Here is a 27,653-nt window from a genome sequence, read left to right on the forward strand (position 1 = left end):
TACAATGTTACATTGTAAAAAAAAAAAATAAAATAAAACAATACAAATTATATATTATAACAAAAAAGAATCATATTTATTTTATTCTACTTTCTTACATGAATTAAGAAATGCTGTATAATAATCATTTAACCAATTTTCTGTGGACGTACGAAAGTACGTTTATGTTTTTGTCTACGTTTAGTAATTTCCATTTCATGTAATTTTGTATATACTTCATTATATATTTCATTTTGTTCTTCTTCAGGAATAGTTTGCCTAAATAAAAAAAAAAAGATAAATGAGAGATAAAATGAGAATATGTTAAGAAATATAAAATGCTTTATTACCTGTATGTATTCATTAAGTCATATTTATGCCATGGTTTTGCAGCAGCTTTGGCTTTTCTAACGCGTTTACTAGACAATTTAAACGGTATTTCTATGCCTTTTAATTCCTGACGCTCCCATTTCTCTAGCCATGGTAATCTATTAAGCGGTACTTTGATCTCATTTACAGGAACAGTTTCTTCTGTCAAATATTCTGGCTCCAGATCAAAGGAAAAAGTACTATACTCTGCTGGTGCATCCCGCAAATATCGTAGATGTGAATCCAATCTTTTTTCAAGTCTAGATATTTTGTAAACAATAATCCCAATAAGTAATGCAAGATTTCAAAATGGTTTATGTATAAAACAATAATCTCTGTATTTACCTGAGACAATCTATTTTCTGTATTGCAGGATCATATAATTCAAAACATACTTCAATGCCTTGATTATCAACTACATTTCTCAAGAGAAATGAAGATCTCAATCCACATCCATTCCTCTCTATACATATACCAACAAATCTATTAACTTTTCCAGGAGCATGTGGCTCGGAATAAGTTATGGCTAATATAGAACCAACATAAAACTCTGGTATTGCTATATGCGTACGCCTTGCTAACATATCCATGCGCTCCAATTTTTCTCTGAGTGCATTGCGATGTGTCGGATCTGGTTCTGGTAAGAATTCTGGGTAAATAAATCGATATCTATCTGGAATTATTTTCTTTTGCTCTGGCATCTCATTACTGTGCGTTTCTCCTGTCGGACTTGAAACAACCGTCGACATACTTTTTCTACTTGCATTGTCTAAAAAATAAAATTTTTATAAAGTTTTAATTATATATATATATATATATATATATATATATATATATATATATATATATAATAGGCGTCATAAATAATAGTGCAATTGTGTTCTCTGTGATACATATTATTTAAAGAATCAAAATTTGCTAAGCTTGATACATAATAGATGAGTATTAAAAAATAACCTACATAGTATTTTTGCTGCTTGTAATCCACCGTAATTTGTACGTGAGAAAATTCTTGAAATTATAACCATTTTTATAAATTTTCTATTATTATTCTGTCTATTTGTTTATTCAAACATTACACATTTAAATATTCTTTTGTTAAATATAAAAAATTACATACAAATACACGTTCGATTCAACATAGACTTATAAAATGTATATAGATATCCATTGACCTTTTATCTTTGCTCCTATCGTTCTGATTGGTCAATTATACTCTTCTTTATTCTACGGTTAATTTTCGAACACACCTTTAAAAAGAAAATAGCAGTTGGTGGTAGCAGGAAGCAGGAAGAGAAAGAGATGACAATAATATTTATATATGTATAAAACCGTGATATTTTCAATGTAAGGTTTAATTAAATATTTTTTATTTATTAATTATAGAAGTAATAAAGATTAAACGAATAATAAGAATATATATACAATAATTTGGTAAAATGGTTTGCATTTTGTGTGGAAATTGTGAACAATTGATAAAAAATGAATTGTTTGACTTGGGAAGTCCTTACTTGATTTCATTATAGGATATTCAACAAATAATTATCAGAGATAATTTAATATTATATTAATTTAATATTAATTTTATAATTATATTCATTCTATTATTTAATCGTTATTTATTATTTTTTTCCAGGATGGCAGAGATGCATAATTAATTGAGAGATGCATAGTTAATTTTTGAGAGAGAAAGTTTACAAGAATCGAAAATACTCAATAATAGTATCAATTGCAATACTTACAAAATCTAAGTGAAAATGTCAGCTTATGTTATGTGCTTAACTTCCTCTGGAGGGATTCCTTTATTTTCTCGCCAGAAGGGAGACAGTGATACAGTTGTGTATAAGTTATATATTTAAATAATGTAGTTATATATAGTTTGTTATATAAAATTAGATTTATGTGTATGTATATATATATATATATTTATATACGAAACTTTTCAGATGACGTTTTCGAAAATTGCATCCCTCAATGGAATTCACATGTTCTTAAAGTCACAAGATATCAGTTTGTTAAGCACCGACTTGCCAGATATGACAGTAGTATGGAAAGAATTTGAGCAATGCATTATATTAATAGCAATTGCAAGTGGAGTAACAAAATATATATTGGATAAATTTTTGGATGCTACTTTTGGTGCAATGGTCCTTTTCGCTGGCATTGATGAAATAAAAAACTGTAAAAATATAGAAAGGCTTAAGAAGGACATGCGTCTCTGTAGCTCTATTATTGACAGCTTAATGGATTGCTTGGACATAGGAGATAAAATTTCTACAAAAACCAATATGGTTAATATGACAGAATGCATCATATCCTCAGAAAATACTTTACTTCAGGTATTTTAAATTTTATTGTGTACAAATGCAGTATAAAGTTATATACAATACTCAATATATTTATATTCAAGACTTGTTTGGAAGGATTTATGGAATATCTGGACTCAATATACGGATGTGTTCTGGTTCATGGTTGTGTGGCAGCTGCTACAGAGGGCTGGTGGTTGCTAGATCCTGTAGAAAGAAAATTGTTAACTATAGCCATTACTTCAGAGAGTATTTGTACTACACATGACATTCCAGTTTTTTTACCTTGTAAAAGTCCAAATGTAAGCATTTAAAAAAATTATATATATATATATATATATATATATATATATATATATATATATAATATAATATTCTCTCTTTATATAGGTAGCTTTCAGATTAGTATCTATAACTCTTATTAATCATGTACAAGTTTTGGCATTATGTGGACCAAATCCAGAATTAACAGAAATTGAGAGATTTGCTGTACAATGTTGGAAGAGTAATATGGATGCATTATGTACTGTTGAACAGTGTTATCCACGAAATTTACCTGCATCAGTCTCTTTAAATAATGAGACACTTGGGTAATTGAAATACATTTATTTGCATAATGGATAATTATTTATTATTATTATTATTATATTTAAAAAATTTAGGTTTTTGCTGGCAAATTACAAAATAGAAAAATTCGTACTTGGTAGAAACTTGCAATGTGAAAAAAATCGTGTAACAGGATCACATAGATTAGATATTCTACGAACGTTTTATCATCAAGCAGTTGAAATGTTTGGATTATCAGTTGAATACAAAGAGACTAATGATGAGAAGGTAATTACAAATGCCTGGCAGTTTACTGGAGCAAAGGAAACATACTTATGTTCTGAATATCACAAATGTCATGCTGTAAAACATAATGACTATATTCTTTGTGTTTTATATACATCTATAGTACCTACTCATACTATGAGACTAATTAGTCAGAAAATACTAAAAATGATGTTCAATGATAAGCAGACATATTGGTAGATTAGTTTATATAATGTATATAAAATAAAGAATACTTTTATATATTAATTTGGTAAATATAATCTTTGTTATCAGAAGATTACAGAGAAATATATACCAAATGGCTAAATCAATTTTTATTTTTAAAAGATAGATACAAGTTGTATTCAAATTTTTATTTATTTTTTTTTATTTAAAATGCACTTCTCTAACAGAAAAAGAAAATAAATTACACAGTGTAGAAAGTGCAGTTGTAAAGATAGTCTATTATATCAAACGTAAATCAGCTGTTGTACTTCTGCACTCTGCACTTTATTTCCTTTCTCTTTCTTCATTGTCTGAATATCTCACTTCAGTTACAGAGAATGCATTTATTGAATGAATGAGTACTTTTCTTTTATGTGTATATCAATATATGTATAACACGTGTTTAATTCACGTGATATTTTCATCCAGGGCGGGAATCTGTAAACGATGTCATCGTGATTTCACAGAGCGCATATCCAGAACACTTGGAATGACCATGTCCAGTTGGTAGGGCAAAAAAATCGATAAGGAAAACGCGCGAATCGCTGAAGGCGCACGCGTCAAGCGTTACTGATGCGTGTCAGCTGTCTCGGTCGTAAGGAAAACGGCAGTGTACTATACAGGTGTTCCGGAGCTCTCTACGTCCGTAGTCTTCCAATGTAGAGCAGCGATCGTATATGGCTTAAATGGCTTGCGATAATCGTACAAAGGTGTATCTCGGATACGAGGACGAGTATGTCACGGACAAGTATCGCTCCTTGCTCAACTTCACCACGAACAAGATCGGCGGGCATCCAGTGGGTACAATATATAATAAAAAATGAATTATTTATTTTCATCTGTCGTAATCTATAGACTTTGATTAAATAGACTGATAATCGTACGTTAAATATTTATTAGAATATTGTGAATGATCTGTCAGATGTGAGATATTTACAAACAAGATATATATACATATACATATATGGAATGTTTTTTCTTAGTTTATTGAAAGATATATTTATTTAGCATGTGTAAATTTTAATTTAAATTTATACTATATAGAAGAATACATTGAGTGCAATATTAATAAAGTTATAAAATGATCTTATAAAGCAATTTTATTAATGATAATTATATTGAATTTTTCATAGAACTGTTATGGAAAAAATACATTATTGTCACCACAATGCAGACTCTGTGGCTTGTATCAGCTCTTAGCACTCCAGTTGTATGCACCATTAGATAATTCAAAATATCATCGGACATTATATATATTTGCATGCATTAATCCAAATTGCTGGAATCAAAACAAAAGCTGGACATGCTTGAGAATACAGCACTTAGAAGATGAAAGTAATACATGTGTTCTGGATTCTGGGAGTGTTAATGTGCCATCTACAACAGCTTGGCTATCAGATGCAGATGATTGGGGTGATAATGTAAATGACAATGCAGCAGAACCAAATGGGAATAACATGTTGGAAAATGATCCATTACAATTTCATTTTTCTTTGCATAAAGAAATAGATCAGGATATACGAGAAGAATTCTCTACCCTGCGTGTAGATGATCCAAATGCAAATAGGTTTGTTATCAAAATGTTTTAAATATATAATTAAATATACATATATGTGTGTGTATAAAATGCATAATAACTATTATATGATTATTCTTTTAATGTTATAGTCCAACTAGTGTAGACTCTCCAGTTAGTGGAGGCGCCGTAGGTCGTTTAGATTCTCCTCAAGCCTCAGCAGAGATCGATGGAGACGAAAACGAAGTTGTATGCATCGATACTCCGACTCGACCGCAATGTGATTTAGTTAGTTTACTGCACGAAGTAACTCCGTTGCCACTGCAAATAATGAACGCGGAAATTAAATACACGTTCGACGAAATATTTCTTTCGGTTGACGAAGAGGATTGCAATACAGATTTGTCCCAACACGTTCGAGACTTGTTAGTCGAATATCAGCACGGCAATCCGGATCCATCAACGAAGTTTACGCCGGATTCTGGCAATCCTAAGACAATTGAAACTGACGTGGAAAAGTACGAGAAAGGTGTTCCTAAGCACGGTGATGAAATGTTTCACAATTTTGTTTGCAGAATACAAAGAAATCCTGGACAGTTGCTACGGTAAAATCTTTAGTAATCTTTTATTATATGATCTATACGTTTAAAAAATGTATATTATACATATAGATGCACTATATGACAATAGTTTTTATTTTTCCAGTTATTCAAGAGATAATTCTGCACCGTTATTACTATATCCGCTGAGTGGTTGTATTGGTAAATGTCGAAATTGTGGCGACGAGATGATTTTTGAGTTGCAAGTTTTACCAACGATCATACCAAAGTTGATATTGAATCCACGAAGCGAACGGAATTTCCAGATTGAGTTCGGTACCGTTTTAATATACACTTGCATTAGGAGCTGTTGGTCCGCGACTGATTTATATCGGGAAGAGCATGTTATTGTTCAAGCGGAAAGACTATAGTTATAGGATTTTAAATAAGGAAATTTCGAGTGCGAAACCTCCCTCCCCCAAGGTTCTTCCAATGATCCTACATAGAGTTTCATATTTATGCATTTAAGACTAGTCATGTTACATCTGTAGAAAAAATACCGTCCACCTCTTCATGTATTTGTCAGAAGTTCTAAGTAGCGAATGATGGTTGATATAGTGAAATTACAATTACAAATAACAATTATAAATATAATATATATACTTCAAACTACATTAAGCGATATGTGATTAAAAAATTTTTAGGAATGCTCGATAGAAAAGATTAAAGTATTTAATTTACTTTTTGCGCGCACACAATATACACATACATACACACAGAATTGATCTTAGTATATAAAATATAATTGTAAAATTCATAAAATACAGAAATTTTGGTGGATAACATAACACAATGTGTATGTTTTTTTTTATTTTTGGAACAAATCAGATACACTATATATAATTACAAAATGTAATTTCATTTTATAATATAGAAGAAACAAATAGTTTGGTTGAAAGTAATTTACAGATGCATCTATATTATACATTCTACGAGCATTGATTATTTATAACTTAAATACATTGCTCGCATTTTTGGGATTCTTTTTATTTCTTTTATTATACATACACATATATATATAACTTGCATTCTAAAACGAATTAAATCCGAAACAAGACGAATGTTTAGTAAGTTCTGTTTAACGGATGTTCGGCAAAATAATCTTTCTTACCATATATCAGTTCGGCAACATTTTTGTGCAATTTATCACCGTTCGTAAACTCTCCTAATAGAATTTCGTCCGCAATAGCTTTAACTCTATTTTCCGTGAGAATCGCAAAGATGTTAGCCAGTTGTCGATCTAAATCGGCATTTCTTACACCTATGCAATACGCCCTAGAAGTGCGTGAGAGGACAGTTACTAGCGCGAACGTTTTCATTGCTAATTCGCTTATTCTACGCAATTCCATTTGCCGATCGGATATTTCAGTACCGTGACGTTGTAACATCAAAACCGCGACGGTCTGTAACCTGCCGATACATTTTTCTAGTATTTCACCGCCGCTTACCAAAGATGGATGCAGGTGGTCGGCGATGTGAAGGTTTAATCGATAATCTTTACCGAAGACCCAGTTGAACATGTGCTTAGGATAATTAAACGGATTTCGTATCTTAATTATATGTTGGCGTAAATTTTTACCTACATGTTGCAGACCAAGTAGAGAGATATATATGTTAGAATCGATATTGTAAGAATCGAACAGCGTATAAGATAATACATCCTCAAAGATCTGTATATAAGGCTTCTCCCTCAAATAACTCTGCACTCCAATAATTTGTAGTCCCTCATAAATACTCGTTACACATTTGTTTGCACAATACATCTCTACCATAGCTTTTTCGAGTGTGCAATCTTGATTTTCATACATATCGATGATGCCAGTGGTATAATACAACATACTTTCCATGCTATATAAGGAGCTTGACAATCTACCTATCACTTCTTGAACAGATTCATATTCGTGCAGATTTTGATCCAGATGTTTCCTCTCTAGTACATGTTTCGTTAATAATTTGATGAAAGTTCTCAGCATACCAACTGCTTGTGGAGCAATGTTTCTGTTTCCAGGTGCAAGTGAATCTATCAATATATTCCTTCCAGATTTTATGTCACCTAACAAATTGTCCTTTGGAATTTTGGTATTGTTAAAAGTGACTGTACAGACAGGACTATTGTGAAGCCCCACTAGGTTCTTGATGTCCTTACAGACAATACCATTCGTATCTCGTTCTACTAAAAACACAGACAAGACACCGTGTCCACTGCTGATTGCTTGAGAATGGCCAAAATGAGAGAAGACAAGAAATAGATTCGAATCATGTCCGTTGACTACAAACGACTTCTCACCATTCAATATGTAATGTGTGTCACAATCTGACATTTCTGATTTAGTATTAATATTACGTATATTAATTCCACCCTCGGATTCGGTATAGCAGACCGTGGGAACGATTTCACCGGTCGCTATTCTCGGTAAATACTTTGCTTTCTGTTCCTCCGAGGCCATTGTAGAGATGATATGCACAGGTACAATGTGATTTTGGATGATGTAGGAACCCAACCAGGGCAAACAGCTGAGTACCTCCACTAATTTGGCCAATTCTGTCTCGTTTAAGCTTAGACCGAAATGCTGTTCCTCCACGTGTGCCCGAAAAACACCCAGATCTCTCAGATGGGAGAGAATGTCGTCCTTCCTGGCAGTTTGCGGATCTTCCAACTTCTCCGAAACATACCTTTCGATGGGTTGGAGCCACTCGAAGAACCGCGTATGCCTCTCCTTGGTTTGTGGCTCGGGATAATACATGAATTCATGGTCAAATACGCCGAGAAATAAATTTTTGGCGAAGGGTTCCCGTTGTCGTTGCCTCTTTATGGATACCGGCAGTCGCGTTTCAAGGTTAATCGTGTCTAACGCATGTTCACTCGCGCTTTGCGTATGTCGAACGGATACGCAGCTGCACGAGGAATATCGCAATAATTTTTTGCAAAGAATTTGGCGTGCCAACATTGTTGTTATGATAAAATAATCTTTTAAAATTATGCCAAAGTGTGTATATATATCACATGTACCATAGATCCATACTACATAATTATATAGATTACCGAATCATACCACAGTATATTGGTTTGGCTAAAATAAAGTACGCATGCGCGAAATAACTCAGTCTAATTTCAGATCAATACCTTCTTATCCACGTGCGCAGCCAATCGGCGACCAAGAATCTCTTCGCTCTGATTGGTCAAGCGAATATTTCCAAATCGCGATCGCGTGAAATTAACTTCGTCTGCCGGGAATCTCATTCAACATTAGTTGTCTCGAAAGTGCGTGACTTATTTCCATATAGCCAGTCGCTGAAAGTTAGCGAAAAGTACGAGCACGTGTAATATAGTATTAATTAGCGTATTTATATTGTATTAATTGTCATCGTCATTATATCATCGTAATATAAATCTGATCGCGTGGCGTGTATCGATATCGTGATCACAATTGTACAGGTGAGATTGATTTCGTCGGCCGGGAATGGGAAGATCTCTCGACGTTCGCTCCATGCGACCGTAGTATCCTTGGCGTGACGTCACAGCTCCGGTTCAGGCTGCCGCAAATTCGCGCGCGCTTTTCGACGCAAATATTTTCCGAGTTTTTCGACGTTGTCGAGGTAGCTGTATTAGTTTTTTCTTTTCCATATTTTAATTATTAATATAAACGAGGATATAATATATAATTATTAAAATAATACCATTTCTCCTAATGTTGTTGCTCCCATATGTGAAGTACTGCATAGTACTTTGCAGAAATCTTTGGTTGTTATATAGTTTTAATTTCTTTATATTGTTAAAAAGAATAATGCAGCTAAAATATGAGAAAAAGAAATGTATATATATATATAAATTATATGTATACAAATTTTATATTTGGCACTGCATGCACATACTTGTTGGTGTTGAACCAATTATGATTGGATAGATTCCTTTATAAAGATTCCTGTAAAACCTCCAGTCCTTAAAAATACTTGTACACTCTACAATCGAGTTTTCAATTATTTCTAGCAGAAATAATGCAATATCCACAAACGTTCCTGCGGCACCTCCTGCCTAAGCAAATAATTATATAATGTAAATTATATAAATGTACAAGTACATAACTTTATTTCTTTATTATTAATGTTTTACATTATAGTTACAATATATAGAAAAAATAAAAAGATTATTTGACATAAATTTTTTAATGAGAGAATTAAAAGATAGAAATATTAAAAAAAAAGTTAAAGAATTTGACATATTGTAAAATTTCGGCAAAATTAAAGAAGACAAAGCTCTTTTTTAGTTTTACCTATTAATTATTTTAGGCGCTATCCTAATTTGGATTTAATTTATATGTTACAGATCAACTTGCTGAAGAACACTTTACATCTTAGGAGGAAGAGGAAGGAAATCTGGGAGGGACATCGAGCACCGGCGGAGCAATCCTGGGGTGAGTATTTATTTTTGTTTATTAGAGGTAATGATAATAATTTTTTAAAATATTGGAGATAATAATAATAATTTTTTAAATATTAATTACTGTGTGACTACAATTTAAATTTCATTTGCATGTTACAGAGCAACGTAGCTTCGTTATTAACTCCGCTGCTGCGCATCGGTTGGTGAGTGCTAATTTTATTAGGTAGTTTCATACATATTTGATTGCAGAGACGTATAGAATGTAGATCGTAGACTGTAGATTGTAAATTTGATTGTAGACTGTAGATTGTAGAACTGTTTTCTCAAGATAAATTGAGAATACTTACTATACTTATTACTATCATAAAATAATTTTACTTGCATAAACTTTCAAATGCATAAATTTCTTACAATGTTTTGATGAATGTATTTTGTTCTTTAAAATATATTAAGCAATTTCATGCTTCATCTGTCTTCATCATTTTCTTGATATATCATTGATATGTCAATATATGTTTTTAACCTTATTTTATTTATATACACGCATTTTAACAATATTATTATAAAATACAAAGAAACCTTATACAAAAAAACAAGAATTTATTTTTTGTAAGAGAAAGAAAGAGAGAGAGAGATTAATATTAGAGATTAATTTTAAAATTAATAAATTACTTTTTTATCAATAAAACTTGAATTTTACTTTATAAATTACAGACTCACTTTTATTAATCACTGTTACTTTTTTAGCCTGCTTATCCAATTTATTCATGCCAATCCTCGTTAAGAAATACGATGACGGTGTCCTCAAAAGCGATGTTATTGATGCCATTTTTACTTGCATTTACATCGAATGGCTGCAGTTTCCAGAAATTCGGCAAAATGCGCACTCATCAAAGCGGCGAGAAACCTGCTTACACCGCTGCGATTTATTATAATCCTTTGAGAGACTCGAATGTCACTGTAGATCCTTATTGCGACTGCAGCTCATCCGGTTTCGGGGTGATGCGAATCCCGTATAACTGTGCGGTAAACACATGTGACAAGTTACACGTGGATCTGTCATCTGCGTGCGTTAGATGCAGCATGTGTACAGTCGTCGCCGAGGAGGTACGCCAAAAACTCTTATTGTTAGATATCCTTCTATGTATTTACAACAATAATGCATAATATATTAATAGCAGACTACACAAATCACGCTTCGCGCGCGCTTTTGATATTATTTCTATTATTTATTTTGCAACTGTCAAATTGTTAATCTTCGCGATGACAGTTGCTTGATGTTATGAATATGACCATAATTTTAGTGCCGAATTTCTATTATATATATAATTTAATTTGTCGGATTTCTATTATGTACATAAGTAATTTTAATTCATCGAATTTCTATTGTATCTTTTGAGAACTATTTTGCATATATACGAGTATCTCTTTATATTTTTTCTCATTTTGTTTAGTTTAATCGAATGTAATTACGTGCGCGAAGCGCGAAGATAAGTTATATTATTCTTTATTGATAATAAGACCTTAAAAATTGCATGTGTAAAATTAATATTGCATAATGTATAGAAATAATATAAAATTTATTAATTACACGTGATTCATAAAAATATCTGTACTTTTATTAGACTCGCTCGAGACTGGTCATGTGATCATCAATCTTGCAGTCGCAATATTTCGAACGAGAATCGAGAATTTATAGTCCCACGCGAGCCGCGCAACATTAGTACACCCCATACATCTGTAACGCTGCGCGTCTTGCGCGAGACTGATTCTCGATTTCTCGTTCGAGATGTTGCGACTGCGAGACTGATGATCACGTGATCAGTTTCGCGCGGGCCGTACAGCGTGCAGCGCAGCGGACATATGGAGACGCGCGAATCTAATGAAAGCGTAGTTATTTTGATCGAAAGATTCTTGTAGAAAATTCTATTTTTTGTTCGCATTTTCTGTTACAGTTGTAAATATTGAATTTTTATGCATTGCATAATTAATTAATGTATTTTTATGTATGCATTGCAATAATGATTTTTATGCATACGTTGCAATTTTCAAGATTTTATTATCAAAGAATAATAACTTCGCTTTGCGTGCCTAATTATATTCGGTTAGATTAAACGAAATTATATATATATATATATATATATATATATATATATATATATATATATATATATATATACATAAATTTAGTATTTATAAACAGATTTGTTAATACAGTAGGAAGTTACATATACAGAAATTATGTCGACTCATAAATTAAACTCAGTTTTGTTATTAAGTTTAATTATGACAACAAATTATTGTTCGTATAATAAACTGATAGTAGAATATTATAATACAAATTTGAGAAATACAATTCAATAATTTTTATTAAAAAATAATGCAGGTATATTAATATATAAATAATAATAAAATATTAATACAATATAAGAATTTATTTTTGAATTTTTTTAAGATACACTTTTTTACAATTTATTTTCAGATTAATGAAACTCTGCTAGAGATTCACAATATGATGGCGCCTGATGATTTGTTGAATGACACGGAGATCGTGCTTCTTCTAAGAACTATCTGCGATCATTCTTTTCAACAGTAAATGCTCTCTTTTTTATTGCGTATTTTTTTCTTGCACAACATGTTACTTACTAATGCAATTGTAATTCCGACAGTTACAGTTTGCGAGAAATTGATGGTCAGCGATTTATTTCTGACCCATTACCGGGCGATAAGCTCATCGCATCGTCTGCCGATGAATTATGGGAGAAAAAGTAAGAAATCTTAAAAAAAAGTTTATTATACTTATAGCTTAGAAAAAGAGTTAAATTTTTATATAAAAAGGTTAAATATATATAGAAGCAGAATAGATTCACCTATTTCGATAGATTTCGCACATTCAATCAATATTACCTGTTTTATTGTAAAATAATTCTGTGATTTACGCGACACTTTAATTATAAGATACTCGTAGTTTAAGAGATATGTGTCACAAGTATCTTGACGAAATACAAGAACTGCGATTGTACAAAAATTGGAGAAAATGGTGCGAAGATGACGAGTATATTCTTAATTTAGAAAACATTCTTTGCAGGTATTGCATATTCTTAATTTAAAATTTTTTTTTTTAATTTTTTATTTTCCTGGTTTATTAAATAATTGATTAAATAATTTAATTGCATTCGAGAGAAATAGATAAAGATTAAGAATCTTTATATTTGCCACAGAAATGAAATCAGCAGTCTACGAGACTGTAGAGGTATAGATAATATATACAAACGACAAGGGCCTACGAAGATTATCAGTACTCATGTGAAGATTCTAGCCAAATATAATAATTGTAGTTGATCATACACGTTTATCACGTATTTTTGATATATTATTTAAAAAATCATTATATATAAAATATACACACGTAAAATATGTTATATATGTTAATTGACATGATAATATGTATAGCTATTGCTCAAATAAAAAAAAGAAGCACTTATTATAATAATTTTAAATTCTGCCAAGATGCATGACACGATGTGTACATTATGTGAGCTAAAGAATTATCTCGAAATATGGACATCGCAATAATATTATTTTCACAACAAAATTAAAAACTACACGAAGCGAATTTTCTCTTAGAATTTATTGGAAGAATTTTATAAGAGTTTCTCTGATTAATATTTATCACAATAAAAATATTAATATGTAAATTTTACTATGTACATAGTAAAATTAATCGAATATTTTTTATTGTGATAAATATTCATCAGAGAGACTCTTATAAAATTCCTTTAATATCGTATTGTCCCACGATTATCATGATTTTCAGGGTAAACTATAAGAGAAAATTCTCTCTGTGTACTATATAATGCTTAAAATATTTTGAACCGATAAAATGATATTTAATTGTGAAACGGCAAGATCCGGATTCCAGGGGTGGATCCCACATTCGAAGGCGGCGGAATTTTCTCGGTCTCTTTTAGCTTCCTTTTGGATAAGCCCGTAAAGGAAGCCCAAGACGCTCTTTTGAGACCTGCTGATCTTCGTATGTGAAAACGCGGTTCCTGGCCTGGGCCTCTCGATTTTTCAGGGGATGTATCACGCTCTTGAAAACCGATGAAGGACTGCACCTGGCGAGCCTGATTTTGTAGCATAGTCAAATAAGCAGAATTGTAGTCTCGCGGTCTGTCAGTTGAAAGAGCATCAGGAGACTGAAAGTGCAAGCGATCATTGGGACGATCACGATGATGCTGATGATGGAAATTGATATGCGGTATCAGATGATGGTCGCGTAGACTGCGCACGATTGTCTCCTGCATCTGCTTCCGTTTGTTCCATATCCTCTCGACGATACCAATGGAAATCGCTATGACCATACCCGCGGTCAAGAGGAAAAAGGCGGAATAAACATCGGTAAGTCTTGCGCTGTGAAAGGCCGCCGATGCCGCGCATCGCGGCATCGTTGGTAACATCCGTTCTTGTATTTTATCCAAGACACCCCGTTCGTATATACGTAATATACTGTAAACAAAATTTAAATACAGCATCAAATTTATTAAAAAGATTTTGCTGAAAAAAATAAAACATATGTACTTCTGTAGTATAAATAAAAAATATTTTATAAAAATATAAGTTATATAAATTTGACAATTTCTAATTGATTTCGTGTATATGTACTTAAGATTGATAATCTTCCTGTAGGGACAACTTTTGGCCATAGGAAGAGCGACGACTGTAAGTGTTTTAGGAAGTAGTAGCTCCTTCAAGAGGCATCGCTCCTGTATAAAAGTTGTTCTGAGAGCTCGTCGTGCGAGAGTTGCGCTGACGAAAAATCCATATCGTCCTTTGACAGCTTTCATAAGTCCAGTTCTCGTTTCCAAGCGAGATTCACGACTATTAAACGCCTTTATGTACAATTGACGCAGGTTGCTGTCGTTCGCATTCTGAAAGATGCAAACGATAATAATAGTACATTTAAATAAATAAATATAATCTTTCACAGATGAGATCTTTAAGCAAAAATTTTAAAGACTACTAGTTTTTTAAAGATTTAAAAAAAACTGTCGACAAAATAAATTCTTTTTTTAAAAATAATTTCTTTCAAGAACCTTGAGATTTCCTCAATATCTATTTGTGTAAAATTATATCCAAGTATAATTATGTAAAGTATATCCAAGTATAAAGTGATAATACAATAATAATAATAATAATAATAATACATATTGATACTACTCTTATATATGCATCATCAGCAGCACTGTATCCCAATTTAAAATTATTAAGAAGAAGATCCGTGATTGATTTGATTCCAGTGACCTGCACCGATAATATAGACGTAATAAAGCCAGCATAGGCGTTGTACATTACGAGAGAGAATATTAGACTGAATAATAGTAGAGTCTTCCCAGATGGGGTTCGAGGACTCCAAGGCGAACCTAAAAATTCCATATGATTTATAGATACATATGTACTGCTGTTTGTGAAAATTGCAACACCATGAAGGAATAATGATATTAGCTGTGTTACACTTTTCACGAATAATAGTGTATTTTATATATTACGATCGAAATTAACATATACAAATGTGAATACTGTGTACGCTAATGAATAACAACTACAAATTTTACATTTCGGTTTTAAATGGATAAATATATAACAATCCCTTGTTTGTATAATCAGATAATAGCGATATTTTCGACAAATATGTACAGGCAATTTTAATATTAATGCTATATTTAAGAAAAACGATATGACGCAAAAAGTGATAAGATTAGTGTATAACAACGTGTTATAATGAAAAAAGCGAGAGAAAACCTTGCATGCACATGATACTCAAGCACCAAAGCGCAGATTCCCCAATCCCAACATATCTTTCCTCCTTATGCAAAATCGCCTTTGTAGCGTAAATCACCGTCGCCATTGCAATCAACATAATAAAATATGTTGCCGCGACGCAGCCAAGCAATCGATTGTCGAACGGTTGCAGAAATATATCCCTCATTGTCCCGGTCTCCAATGGATGGTAATAAATGTTCCTCCTGTGTTAAATATTGATTGATAACCGTGCGATAAAAAACTACTTTAAAAGAATAAATATATTAATAATTTATAAAGTTTTTTTCAAAATCTCTTCAAAATAACTTTATAAACATATTTATTTATCTCACTACATTTTGATTTATTATTTAGCAAATATAAAAGAAACTAAATTTTAATTTTTAAAGTGTTTTTTTAAATGTTATTTATATATGCTTTATTTTTCATTGCTTTGATTTCAAATGTAAATGCGAATAAATTATAAATGTCAAACAATTTTTATATTTGAAGTAGTTTTTACATTTTGATGATATCTATGTGTTAATTTATACTAAACTAACGCGATACAATCATGATAAATTATAATACAAGTTCTTTCTCCGCATTGTAACCCAGGAAAAAGAATATACATATATTTGCATTGAATATATTTGCATCATGAAAAGAAATTTAAATTATCGATGTGACTTATTAGGCAGTCAGTTGACTTTTTTAACTTTACATAAAATTTTTACTGACGTGTAACGTATCAGAGGATGACTAAATGTCATTTCCGTCCAACGTTCCTCGTCGTTCGATGTTATGTATCCCAAACCGATGTCAACGGTACCTGCTACAACATCGCCGAGAAGATGACTCCACACTTTGTTAGTTAACGTGCCAAGTTTTTCATGCGGTATCAATTCGATACTGCAAACAAATCATTTATTTATATATTTATTTTTCATTTTTAATTCAACATTAAATTACAGCAGGTTTGTTCTTTTTAACTAGCGCAGCCAGTTTAGCTAAAAAGAACAGATCTTTTATAATTTCAAGATATATATTATATTAATTTGTTTATATTATGTTTTGCAAAGAATTATTCTACTCTTCCGGATTTTAATTTATTTGTTAGAAAATTTATTTCTTTTACACTTTTTATTAATAAAAATTATAAAAATAATCTATCTTGGAAAAAACATTTGAAAAAATAATATACTGATGTGACTGCATAACTATCAAAGTAGTTTTAACAATTTGAACGAAATAATGTATTTAAATGTTTTTAAATACTTGCATTTTATATTAGAGTTAAATATTCATTTACCTGGCGTTCACGCTGTTCGTAACAATAGTGGCAAAGTCTAAAAGCGGTGCGATATCATTGGCAGTAGTTTCTGCTTCGGCAATATCCGTCTGTCCGTCACTGGTTCCATTCAATACGCCAAAAATAATGGGAAGACCCCTGAAATCACTTCTCAATTTCACGCTCATTGGCGGCTTAAGAGTATGAGAATCTGGATTCCAGAAACCGAGATATCGGACAATAAGACTTGCATTGTCAGAATGGCGTATTTTATAAGTGTTCACCAGATAAAACGATACTGAACGATTCTCTAAAGTTACGTAGTTCAGATTGATCGTTGCATTTTCGACATTACGTCGTTTCGGTGGTCCCATAAATTCAAAACGATCGCCATAACGCTGGAAAGATCGACATATCCTATAACAAAATTTACTTGATCATTATTTAATTTAAATCATTTATTAATCTTGTCATATTATAATATAACATAATTGTTTTTAAAATATGCAGATTGCGTTCTATAATTTAAACTAAGAAGATTTATTTTTTTATAAAATTTACACAAATAGGATATGTGCAAGTACAAATTGGATATGAAAATATTTTGTAGACATTAAAATAAATGATTTTGTCGATAGGATGTAACCTTAGTGAAAAATAAATAATTTCTTTAAATAGACATGGTTTCTTTTAATAAATTATATAATATACATAAGCCGTATATTTTAGAATTTTACATATATAGATAAGATAATAGTATACATATACTTAGCATAAAATATAATGTAATAAAATATAATACACTAACTTACTTTTCTCGATATTTCTGCGCATATTTCCAAGAGACATCATCATTCAATAATGGCGAAGTAGCTACGACTACATCGCTATCGATACCAATATTTAAATCTCGAAGAACGGTGTCGATAGTGGAGTCAGTATTTCTTGTGGTCACCATAAGCCAAGAGATGTAGTAGTTAAAAAGAAATTTCTGGGAAGCCTGTGTGTATTGAATTTTAATTAACATTATTGATAAAAGAAATCATTAATTTAGTGTAATTTTTTATAAAATTGTTTTCATAGAATAATTGTCAAGATGCTAATAATTTTCGAGTCCTCAAAAAAACCATCAAAATAAAATTAAATTATAGAGATATAAATAAATAATAAGATTTTGAAACTTAATTATTAGCACATTGAATGTGAAAATTTGAAAGAAATGTTAAATGGGCATTTTTCGCTAATTTGTAGATATTATATTTTTAAATTGTTTTAAATATGTGATATAATAAAAGGCCAACTTAACGAGCTTATATGCTATTAATTGAAAAATTTTTTTATTAATTTACGTCATAATATACAAAAGTTAAGATAAACGTTTCGACTGTACGACAGTCTTTTTCAATATCCTAATAATATGTCAAAAAATTAATTTAGTCATATCGACCTTATTATAAATACAACATTTATGAGATTATATGACGAACGCAGTACAAAATTCATGTTTGTTGGCATGAGTTAGAGCGTCAGATTTATGTATGTCATGCTGTTATATTATGTGACGACACTGTGAACAAATTAATATATCCGCTCAAATATTACATTTAGATTTTTAATAAATAACTATTTATTAAAAATCTAAATGTAATATTTGAGCGGATTTAATAAATAACTATTTATTAAAAATCTAAATGTAATATTTGAGCGGATATATTAATTTGTTCACAGTGTCGTTACATAATATAACAGCATGACATACATAAATCTGACGCTCTAACTCATGCCAACAAACATGAATTTTGTACTGCGTTCGTCATATAATCTCATAAATGTTGTATTTATAATAAGGTCGATATGACTAAATTAATTTTTTGACATATTATTAGGATATTGAAAAAGACTGTCGTACAGTCGAAACGTTTATCTTAACTTTTGTATATTATGACGTAAATTAATACAAAAATTTTTCAATTAATAGCATATAAGCTCGTTAAGTTGGCCTTTTATTATATCACATATTTTAATTGTATACGAGCCGAAGTTTAATTTATAAAATATATATGTTTTAAATATATTTAATCGAAGAAAAAAATTGATATTTGATTGAGATTTAAATAATATTAAATTAAAAAAAAGATAACGCGAAGCTTGTAATAATTAAAAATACAAGTTATAAATAAAATATTAATAAATAAAGTTAATGAAGAATAAAAAAATTTAAATGAAATCGACAACATAAATTTTGGTAAAATGGTGTAGAGATGTAAATCTTATCATAAAACAGAATTATTGACTATGAGATGTTTATCTAGACAGTAGAAGCATAATCATACTATCTAAGTCTTCCGTAGGGAATAATTCATCAATTAATTGTTTTATCTTGTCATTATCAAAGTCGATTATTACGCCATTGGGAATTAGTCACATAAATTAATTTTTTTGCCAACGTAACACAAATATTCGGCATATTTATATGATATTTAAACAGAAGATTACAAATATATATATAATTTAAATATTCTAAAAATGCTAATTTTTTTTTTCAGATATATTATGTATAAATATTAAAAGGTCATACTACCACTTGAATAACATTATCAGGTGACGTCAGATTGAGTCCGTCCAAGAATACGATCGAGCCGATGCGATGCGTTGGAATCGTAAGAGCATCCGGGATATTTGGATTTGTTGCCGATTGTAGGGACACACTGATGCCCTTTCCACCAAAGCACTTGATCAACGGCCGGACATAACTAAGGGCACAACCTACATTCGCTCGCAATCAATTAAATCTATTCGTACTGTCGACATTTTTAATTGATAGTACGATTCGAATGCTTTTTCTCCCAACTACGGATTCTTTTCAAAAATATAACGGATATTTCATCAAAGAATTTCTTTTATGCGAACTCTTTAAAAACATGTTAACTTTTAAATGTTAAATATGCTACACATTGATTTTTGTAAAGTGAAATAAAAAAGTTAAAGAATATGTATGATTTATTTCTTGCTTACTAGAGGTAAAAATAAATCCGACTGTAATTTCGTAAGATATCGTTCTCCCTTCAAAATTTACTAACAAAAGTCCAGAACACTTACTGAATGGGCTGATATTATCGAAGAGAACTACTTGGTTCCAAGATCGCCATTCCGCATATTCTAATACCATTTGTAACGTCAATGGTGATGTGAAAAAGCAAGGTTTTGCGGCAATGTGGACCACCATTAACATTATTTGTATAAACTTTGCTTTTCTGAGCACAATCGGCAACATTATTAAAATCTGAAAAATTCATAAGAATATTATTTTATTTAAAATTATTTGGAAGTTTAATCCTGTTTATCACGCACTGACTTTAATAAATAAAAAAATGATGATACGGGACATTATTGAATTTGGATATTACATATATGTGTATACTGAAGCAATTCTGATTTTTAGTTATACGTTATTTGGTTGTTTAATTTTGTTACTGATAAACAAGCGATTTCAGGAATGTAAAAGTTACGTATAACAATCGTGATGTGCCATCGCTCGTCGAGACTTGTCAAATTTTTAATTCATCATCCAAATGCCACGTTGACGTACACCGTCAACAAGATAATGAATTTTTGACGAAAAAGAAGAAATCTTGACGTTAATTGCTGCAACGAAGGAAAAAGCAAAAATAATTCACGATTTCGTGCGCGTCACTCCTGATAAAGAATCAAGTACAGTCTTCTTAATCTTTTAACACGTAAATTATCTTTTTATTTTTTTCAATTTTACAGAATAAATATATGTAAGTATGTAGTAAGAATAAAAGTATTTCTATACTATTTAAAAGTAAGAACAAATGTATGTAGTAAGAATAAAAGTTATTTTACACATATGACATTAATAATATATTTGCATATCAAGATCTTTTTCACGTAATAGTCTTTTTCTTTAGAAAAAAGAAACACTTTTTTTAAAGAAATCTACATTTTTTATAAAATATTTATCTTGTAATTTGCGACTTTATACAAAAACTAGACTATTTTTATAAAATAATTGAATTTACAAAGAAACCTGTAAATACACACACAAATACACAGATGTAGAAAAAGTTATAATAAATTTTCACAACTCTGTTTCTTAAATTTCACATATTACTAACGAATTGTACATGTAACTAAGAATTTTTATTATAATAAATATAATAATCTCTTGTTAATATAAGACTTACAGATTCTAATATTTTCTATCAGTATAGTTGCAAATGATTTACACGGTTTATTATTATAATCCTAACAATAAAAGACAGGATCAGTAATGAAACCGATCACATACTAACAATTAATATTTTTAGAATGTCGGTTCCGTTCGTAGCATTCGAAGATAAGCATCAGGAGACTCCATAAGTAAATTAGTTGAATAATAGTCATTATTAGCCATTAACGTAATTCCATAGGGAAAAATTACAAAATGGAAAGATAAAAATTTAATGGAACAAGTTCAAACTGAAACAAAGTTAGCTAATTTTAATGACCCGAGCAAGTTAAGTTTTCATACTTTACTTCGGTTTAAAAGTCGTTTTTGTAATTTAAAGAATTTGTGTAAAATTTTCTTTTAAACTAAACATTAAATAAAATGTGCTTAATGAAAACTAAAGAAATCTTTATTTGTTTAAAATTTTATTCATTGTAAAAGATGTGATGACATTTTGATATATATTCTTTAGTAAATTGGCGAATAAGTTAAATATTATAATATAACGCGGATCGCGCGCGTATAAGTTTATATTATATTTATATTAAATAAATTATAATTATTTAAAAGATATATATTTTATACAATAAATTAAAAAATTCTACAAATGTTTTTTGTTAAGTAGTACGTTATTATTTGTGAATTTTAATGTTTTAACAATTTTTAAAGATGAATATCGATGAAGATTAATTATATTTATTTTATTTATTTTTAATGGATGTTTTGTATTTCAAGAATATTACAGATTTCACAATAATTAATTACAAATACTGGTACTTACCTTGAAAATTCATTTTTGTATTTATATCTTTGTGCAATGACAAAAGTCGTTTATGTAATTTATCTAATTATGTAATTATGTATATAATTAGAATAGATTCTCTTCTTCATTTGTAATTTAATTACATGAATAATGTCATATTTTCTTTAATTGTAATTTTAGTAGAAAGTAGATGAATAAACACATTATACAATAATTCTAAATCTATATTAAACGATTCCACACAAATTTCCTGCTTGTTATTATTTAATTATTTCATGATATAATTAATGTATCAATTGTTAATATGTCACAAAATGTTATATGTTATATGTGCTAATATATACGTAAATTTTTGAAACAAATATTTTTTATTTTTAATAATTAGAGATTGGATATATCTCTTATGTTTTTATTATATATTGCATAAAATACAAGCAATAAGATGATCATTGTAAAATAGTTTACATTAATTTTCGTTTACATAAATGTGTCAATGTATATATCCTTGTATTTAATTTTTATGTATTTTTGTTGTATTTTGCATTATCTACATTCGCATAAGTCATGCGCATCAATTGTCATACGAATAAGCAATGTGCTGACAACACAATTTATAAAAATGCTGAGGATGCAATTCAAAAAAAAACGGTACAGTTATTGTGATTGAAACCTGTGATTAAGAAGCACCATTGGATTCTTGGTAAAATTTTTACGAATTAACAATTAGATGCTTCATAAATTAGTATAATTTTCTTAAAAGACTCGTTTTATTGAACTGTGCAAATTATATAAATATTTCGTATAGAAATTGCTGTATGAATATATGTACAGTGTTTAAATTTATCGATCTTCAATATGTTATATGAATTATATAGGGGAGATCAGGGATTAAAGTAACGCGGGACAAAGTAACAAACGCGATAACTAAACAATAAATATTCGCATGTATTAGGTTGTTCGGAAAGTTTGTTTCAATATAAATTTAAACGCAATATTTTACACAAAGAGGAACTTTATTTAAGCAAATATGTACCGTTTTGTTCAACCATCTTGGCCCACCTTTCAGGAAGTAACATGATGCCTTTCTTCCAAAATGAATGTTTCTTACTGACGAAAAATTAATCGAGATAATTTTTGAAGATTTTTAATTTTGAAGATGATATATTAAGAAAAACGAGTCTTTATTATAATTTAAAAAGATAGAATGTAAAAAAAAAGTAGAATATTGTAGAACGATGTGTACGATTTTCTATTGAAGCATTAAAATGTATACTATTTGTTAATTGGCATGAGAAAATTTAATTTAATTTGTATATCGTGTTCTAGAAAAAAAGTCGCATTCTGCTTTTCAATAGCATAAAGTGATATTTTGAATTACCGGTTCAGTGATTTTCGTAAATAGAGATGGCACCCAATATCTCGAGCAAAAATTCTGAAATACACGCGGAGGAAGATTTTCAAAAAGAGGAATCTTTAATCACCACGAAGAGGACGGATAATAAAAATAATATACAAAATCGAAACGCGACACATATAAAATTCAAAGAATTATTTAAGTTCAATACGGAGTTGAAGTGGTTGAATGTCATATCCATTATTTTTCTTCATATGAGCATGATTTATGCCTGTTTCACTTTTAAATGGTCCGAAGATCTCAGGACTAACATTTGGAGTGAGTATTTTCTTTGTGGAGTATTGCACAACATTAATTTAAATTTTTGACTTACAGAAGAATAATTAAATAAAAAATTAAATAAACATTTTTTAATTAATTGTTTTTAATAAAACTGATTATTTTTTATACTTTTTGTACGAATATGTAAAAGCATGTATAACAATAAGTTGATTGAAAGTGTACACGCGCGTTTACTAAGAATACTGTAGTTGTCAATTGCTGAAATCGACAATGACTGACATTAACCAAAAGCAATCGATTAGTCTTACATGATAGAAAAGAAACATGATAAAAAGCTTGACAGAAGACAAGCCAAAGTTTCATTTCTATTGTATAACTTTTATTTGATTGCAGACATTGCGTCAGTCATCCGCGTCAATTATCACAAAACATATTGTGAAAATAATTCGGTGTATACATATATACATATGTGTCTATATATATATACATATATATGATTCCAATTTGAGAATATTAAAATTAAAAAAATAATATACTTGATTTTATATAAAATTCTTACAAATTTGAAATAAATTTTTATATAATTTTATATAATTTTTTGAAAAATTGACTTGCTTTATGTTGAATAAAAATATAATTTGTTAAAACAATGTGGTAATCAAGCTCGTATCAAATAAAAATTAATACAATAGAAAAAGGCTTTTACACGAGCAAATATGGATGAATATATATAATTATTGTATTTAAATATAAATTTTACAATAAATTCATGCAAGACGTTTCGCGTCATTTACTTGTAACTTCTCAATCGCTAAATTCAATACAATTACATATAATAACAGTCTATAAATTTCATCTTAAAGCTATAGTTGTCTTGTTGGCAATGTAAAATATATTAATATGTCCATGTTCTTCGTATTAATTTCGGTGGTCGGTAATAATTAATGTTCGATCTATGTGTAACAATAGCGTACAGTTAAACTTTTATACGGATTTTATTAGATATAATTAATATTAGTTAAATTGCAAACACTTACAACTTTTTATTTTTCGCCTCGATCTCCATAATAGTGTGTTATTCTTTATCAATTATTAGGCTGAATATACGCAAAATCTTTTTCTCAATCTTTATATATTATTTAGAAAAAGGTGAAATTATTTATATTTTGTTTATTTTGTCTAAAATCGGGAAATAAGCCTTGTCTAATAAATCAATATCATCTATAAGATTCAAACTGTTTTTTTGTTGTTTAATGTGTATTGTTTCTGATATTACCTTTTGTAATATAATTTGTTAATTTATAAGTGTTTTTATAATAAACTTCTTGACACACTACATTTATGAGAAATATGTATTACATTAATAATTATAATACATTAATTTCATAAATATTCTAATTAATTTAACTGATCCTTCTTATATCAAGTGCTCGTCATGTGTATAATACAAGCGATCGGTGTTACTGCTGGTGCTCATCGTCTTTGGACTCATCGAGCTTATAAAGCAAAATGGCCACTCAGAATTATACTTTTCATCTATTATGCTGCGGCTGGTCAGGTAAAAAAGTTTTCAGTTGGTTTTTGTATTGCAAAAAGAAAAAACTTTACGTTAATCTTTTTTTTAGAATAATCTTTATGAGTGGGTGCGAGATCATAGGGTGCATCATAAATACACGGACACAGACGCGGATCCACATAATAGCAACAGAGGATTTTTTTTCTCCCATGTCGGTTGGTTGATGATGAAGAAACATCCAGATGTCATTCAAAAGGGTCGTCAAATCGATATGAGCGATATATTAGCCGATCCTATCACCGCGTTTGGTTGCAAGTAAGACTACATGTGTTAAAGAGTTAATAATTATCTCGCATTATGTCCAAATAGTTATTTGAGAGGCAACATAAGATGTGTAAAATTTATTTGTACTTATATACTTCATTTCATAAATGCATATTACATTACGAGAAAATGTACAGATATACTGATTAATAAGTTGTGTTATTTCACAGATATTTCTCGATATTTAAATTCGTCTTTGCCTTTTTGCTACCGCTAATAGTGCCTGTTTATGGATGGAATGAAACTTGGTCCAGAGCCTTTACGTCACAGATTATACGTTACGTTTTAAGTTTAAATTGCACATGGAGTGTTAACAGTGTGGCTCACATCTGGGGTTCAAAGCCATACGATGCGTAAGCAGATAAATGCGTCCGAAATTATACGAAATTATCTATATATGAATTTAACAGAAAAAAACTTCAATCTAACTTCAGTCTTTTTCTTGCACAAATAACTTTATCTAATTTATTTCAATGACAGGTACATAAATCCGACAGAAAACAAATTCGTCGCCTTTGTAGCGCTCGGTGAAGGCTGGCATAATTATCATCACGTGTTTCCGTGGGATTACAAGGCGGCCGAATTAGGAAATTACACGCTCAACCTAACCACGATGTTCATCGATGCCTTCTCAAAAATCGGCTGGGCGTATGATCTCAAACAACCTTCCGAAGAACTCGTAAGAACCGTCGTAATGAAGAAAGGTGATGGGAGTCATTCTCTGCAAAGTGTATCGCATCCAGATAGCAAAATGGATTAATAATTTCTGTCGCGTTTTTTTTTTAATTCAGCAGCAGATTATCCGATGACGAACGATGATTAAGCTGAACATTTATCATCAACAGATTTATTATATTTTTGCAGGATTAAAAATATTAATAATTCAATTAAATCGACCATATACTTTAAAGTAGAGTAGTATTTGAAGTAGTATTTAAGGAGATTGAACAATTCAAGCAAACGGATTTCGTAATCGAAATTTAATCGTAATCGAATTTAAATTATTCATTTAATTTGAGAATATATTTGAATAGTTTAATCACAGTTCAAACTGATTTCGAGAAAATATACATACGATGTAAAACTAGAGGAAGTACTATAAAACAAAGAAATAATAAGTTTATTTTTTATTTTCTGTCTACAATAAATTATCGTTGAAAAATTTTCCTTAGAATTTAAAGTATTTATATAGTTTTAATGACATCAAATAGACTATTAATTTCTGTTCAAATTATTCGAATTTGAAGCAAATTGTTCAAATAGAATAGAAATATCTTCAAATTTTTTATCTAAATTCTGGTGCGACACATAATTTTTGTTTTTACATTTTCTTACCAATTAATTTACTGATTATATAATATTGTTATGCTTCTTCATTATCGCATGTATTTAAAAGGAATGTTAAATAAACGGATATTATATATAAGATAAGCACGTTTTCTATCTATACATCATAGTTATTTGATTAGATTTAAAAATTTGTTGAATTTTTATATTATTTTAATATTGTTCGTAAGAAAAAGGGAATATTATGGAATATTTTTTATTATTATAATATATGAATAAATGAAGATTAAATTCTCGTTTATTGCTCCCTTGCAAGAATTTGCATACTTTATTTTCATACAACGAAAATACTTGTGCTTTCGCTCTGATATAATGTGACTTTACTAATCCGAACGTAAGCAAATGAACCCTATTTTTGTTCTAAAATATATTGTAGAATGTGATTTTAATATAACATATTTTATAACTGTTAGTTATAATTCCCCACTCAACAATGTAAATGCAATATAACACGTGTGTTGTATTGCATTTACATTGTTGAGTGGAAAATTATAACTAACAGTTATGTAATTGTTACTTGGTGTTTGTAGGGGGGATGTGACAAACGCGATAACT

At 29.9% G+C, this 27,653-nt stretch overlaps 7 protein-coding genes across 13 annotated transcripts; 4 read left to right on the plus strand and 3 right to left on the minus strand.

Annotated features, from left to right (window-relative positions):
- Positions 1-47: 47 nt before the first annotated feature.
- Positions 48-1,511, minus strand: mRpL19 (mitochondrial ribosomal protein L19). Its single transcript, XM_029304970.2, has 4 exons — positions 1,310-1,511; positions 694-1,117; positions 330-608; positions 48-258 (listed from the first exon to the last, which is right to left on the minus strand). Exons 1-4 carry the CDS (start codon positions 1,374-1,376, stop codon positions 129-131), a joined length of 900 nt encoding a protein of 299 aa, XP_029160803.1. The 5' UTR covers positions 1,377-1,511; the 3' UTR covers positions 48-128.
- An 83-nt stretch (positions 1,512-1,594) lies between these two features.
- fy (fuzzy planar cell polarity protein-like protein) lies at positions 1,595-4,222 on the plus strand. Of its 3 annotated transcripts, none has more exons than XM_029304968.2 (7): positions 1,596-1,695; positions 1,985-2,183; positions 2,295-2,687; positions 2,759-2,956; positions 3,045-3,244; positions 3,317-3,488; positions 4,160-4,222. In XM_029304968.2, exons 2-7 carry the CDS (start codon positions 2,106-2,108, stop codon positions 4,184-4,186), a joined length of 1,068 nt encoding a protein of 355 aa, XP_029160801.1. In that variant the 5' UTR covers positions 1,596-1,695; positions 1,985-2,105; the 3' UTR covers positions 4,187-4,222. The 3 variants fall into 3 exon arrangements, with proteins under 3 accessions (XP_029160799.1, XP_029160801.1, XP_029160802.1); XM_029304969.2 differs by having other exon boundaries at positions 4,122-4,184; XM_029304966.2 differs by lacking the exon at positions 4,160-4,222 and having other exon boundaries at positions 1,595-1,695; positions 3,317-3,734.
- A 15-nt stretch (positions 4,223-4,237) lies between these two features.
- Positions 4,238-7,971, plus strand: trus (programmed cell death 2 like trus). The gene is made up of 4 exons (XM_029304965.2): positions 4,238-4,489; positions 4,826-5,259; positions 5,361-5,813; positions 5,914-7,971. Exons 1-4 carry the CDS (start codon positions 4,379-4,381, stop codon positions 6,176-6,178), a joined length of 1,263 nt encoding a protein of 420 aa, XP_029160798.2. The 5' UTR covers positions 4,238-4,378; the 3' UTR covers positions 6,179-7,971.
- LOC114932660 (complex I assembly factor ACAD9, mitochondrial) lies at positions 6,578-8,845 on the minus strand. The gene has a single exon (XM_029304964.2). The coding sequence runs from the start codon at positions 8,753-8,755 to the stop codon at positions 6,872-6,874; it is 1,884 nt and encodes a 627-aa protein (XP_029160797.1). The 5' UTR covers positions 8,756-8,845; the 3' UTR covers positions 6,578-6,871.
- Positions 8,846-9,048: 203 nt separating this feature from the next.
- LOC114932665 (uncharacterized) lies at positions 9,049-13,741 on the plus strand. 5 transcript variants are annotated; one of them, XM_029304973.2, is made up of 9 exons: positions 9,058-9,116; positions 9,244-9,404; positions 10,132-10,219; positions 10,348-10,391; positions 10,936-11,295; positions 12,671-12,780; positions 12,858-12,956; positions 13,157-13,276; positions 13,410-13,740. In XM_029304973.2, exons 5-9 carry the CDS (start codon positions 10,981-10,983, stop codon positions 13,528-13,530), a joined length of 765 nt encoding a protein of 254 aa, XP_029160806.1. In that variant the 5' UTR covers positions 9,058-9,116; positions 9,244-9,404; positions 10,132-10,219; positions 10,348-10,391; positions 10,936-10,980; the 3' UTR covers positions 13,531-13,740. The 5 variants fall into 5 exon arrangements, with proteins under 5 accessions (XP_029160807.1, XP_029160809.1, XP_029160808.1 ...); XM_029304974.2 differs by lacking the exon at positions 9,244-9,404 and having other exon boundaries at positions 9,049-9,243; XM_029304975.2 differs by lacking the exon at positions 9,244-9,404 and having other exon boundaries at positions 9,056-9,116.
- Positions 12,680-20,567, minus strand: LOC114932749 (glutamate receptor ionotropic, delta-2). Its single transcript, XM_029305104.2, has 9 exons — positions 20,381-20,567; positions 19,863-20,047; positions 18,094-18,281; positions 17,303-17,698; positions 16,732-16,902; positions 15,991-16,214; positions 15,409-15,611; positions 14,854-15,119; positions 12,680-14,697 (listed from the first exon to the last, which is right to left on the minus strand). Exons 1-9 carry the CDS (start codon positions 20,553-20,555, stop codon positions 14,079-14,081), a joined length of 2,427 nt encoding a protein of 808 aa, XP_029160937.1. The 5' UTR covers positions 20,556-20,567; the 3' UTR covers positions 12,680-14,078.
- Positions 20,568-22,891: 2,324 nt separating this feature from the next.
- Positions 22,892-27,129, plus strand: LOC114932737 (acyl-CoA Delta-9 desaturase-like). Its single transcript, XM_029305080.2, has 6 exons — positions 22,892-22,975; positions 23,602-23,947; positions 25,339-25,469; positions 25,537-25,742; positions 25,922-26,104; positions 26,232-27,129. The coding sequence occupies exons 2-6, from the start codon at positions 23,680-23,682 to the stop codon at positions 26,509-26,511; spliced, it is 1,068 nt and encodes a 355-aa protein (XP_029160913.1). The 5' UTR covers positions 22,892-22,975; positions 23,602-23,679; the 3' UTR covers positions 26,512-27,129.
- The last annotated feature ends 524 nt before the right edge of the window (positions 27,130-27,653 follow it).

The sequence above is a fragment of the Nylanderia fulva genome, unplaced genomic scaffold (genome assembly GCF_048542155.1).
Source record: "Nylanderia fulva isolate GAGA-0341 unplaced genomic scaffold, ASM4854215v1 Scaffold22, whole genome shotgun sequence".
Taxonomy (NCBI): Eukaryota; Metazoa; Arthropoda; class Insecta; order Hymenoptera; family Formicidae; genus Nylanderia; species Nylanderia fulva.

What these genes read in the sequence shown, in the direction of transcription:
- fy (XM_029304966.2), top strand. Translation starts at nt 2,106, where the DNA reads ATGTCAGCTTATGTTATGTGCTTAACTTCCTCTGGAGGGATTCCTTTA. An exon ending in CAGAAAATACTTTACTTCAG is followed by an intron (nt 2,688 to 2,758) that starts GTATTTTAAATT and finishes TTTATATTCAAG; the next exon opens with ACTTGTTTGGAAGGATTTAT. An exon ending in TACCTTGTAAAAGTCCAAAT is followed by an intron (nt 2,957 to 3,044) that starts GTAAGCATTTAA and finishes CTCTTTATATAG; the next exon opens with GTAGCTTTCAGATTAGTATC.
- LOC114932749 (XM_029305104.2), bottom strand. Translation starts at nt 20,555, where the DNA reads ATGTTGCCGATTGTGCTCAGAAAAGCAAAGTTTATACAAATAATGTTA. An exon ending in GCGCAGAAATATCGAGAAAA is followed by an intron (nt 17,699 to 18,093) that starts GTAAGTTAGTGT and finishes ATTTTGTTATAG; the next exon opens with GATATGTCGATCTTTCCAGC. An exon ending in GAGTATCATGTGCATGCAAG is followed by an intron (nt 15,612 to 15,990) that starts GTTTTCTCTCGC and finishes TGGAATTTTTAG; the next exon opens with GTTCGCCTTGGAGTCCTCGA.
- mRpL19 (XM_029304970.2), bottom strand. Translation starts at nt 1,376, where the DNA reads ATGGTTATAATTTCAAGAATTTTCTCACGTACAAATTACGGTGGATTA. An exon ending in ACAAGCAGCAAAAATACTAT is followed by an intron (nt 1,118 to 1,309) that starts GTAGGTTATTTT and finishes TTTATTTTTTAG; the next exon opens with ACAATGCAAGTAGAAAAAGT. An exon ending in CAGAAAATAGATTGTCTCAG is followed by an intron (nt 609 to 693) that starts GTAAATACAGAG and finishes CAAAATATCTAG; the next exon opens with ACTTGAAAAAAGATTGGATT.
- LOC114932737 (XM_029305080.2), top strand. Translation starts at nt 23,680, where the DNA reads ATGGCACCCAATATCTCGAGCAAAAATTCTGAAATACACGCGGAGGAA. An exon ending in TCTCAGGACTAACATTTGGA is followed by an intron (nt 23,948 to 25,338) that starts GTGAGTATTTTC and finishes TCTTATATCAAG; the next exon opens with TGCTCGTCATGTGTATAATA. An exon ending in ATTATGCTGCGGCTGGTCAG is followed by an intron (nt 25,470 to 25,536) that starts GTAAAAAAGTTT and finishes TCTTTTTTTTAG; the next exon opens with AATAATCTTTATGAGTGGGT.
- trus (XM_029304965.2), top strand. Translation starts at nt 4,379, where the DNA reads ATGGCTTGCGATAATCGTACAAAGGTGTATCTCGGATACGAGGACGAG. An exon ending in GATGATCCAAATGCAAATAG is followed by an intron (nt 5,260 to 5,360) that starts GTTTGTTATCAA and finishes TTAATGTTATAG; the next exon opens with TCCAACTAGTGTAGACTCTC. An exon ending in AATCCTGGACAGTTGCTACG is followed by an intron (nt 5,814 to 5,913) that starts GTAAAATCTTTA and finishes TTATTTTTCCAG; the next exon opens with TTATTCAAGAGATAATTCTG.
- LOC114932660 (XM_029304964.2), bottom strand. Translation starts at nt 8,755, where the DNA reads ATGTTGGCACGCCAAATTCTTTGCAAAAAATTATTGCGATATTCCTCG.
- LOC114932665 (XM_029304974.2), top strand. Translation starts at nt 10,981, where the DNA reads ATGACGGTGTCCTCAAAAGCGATGTTATTGATGCCATTTTTACTTGCA. An exon ending in GTACAGTCGTCGCCGAGGAG is followed by an intron (nt 11,296 to 12,670) that starts GTACGCCAAAAA and finishes ATTTATTTTCAG; the next exon opens with ATTAATGAAACTCTGCTAGA. An exon ending in TGCGATCATTCTTTTCAACA is followed by an intron (nt 12,781 to 12,857) that starts GTAAATGCTCTC and finishes TAATTCCGACAG; the next exon opens with TTACAGTTTGCGAGAAATTG.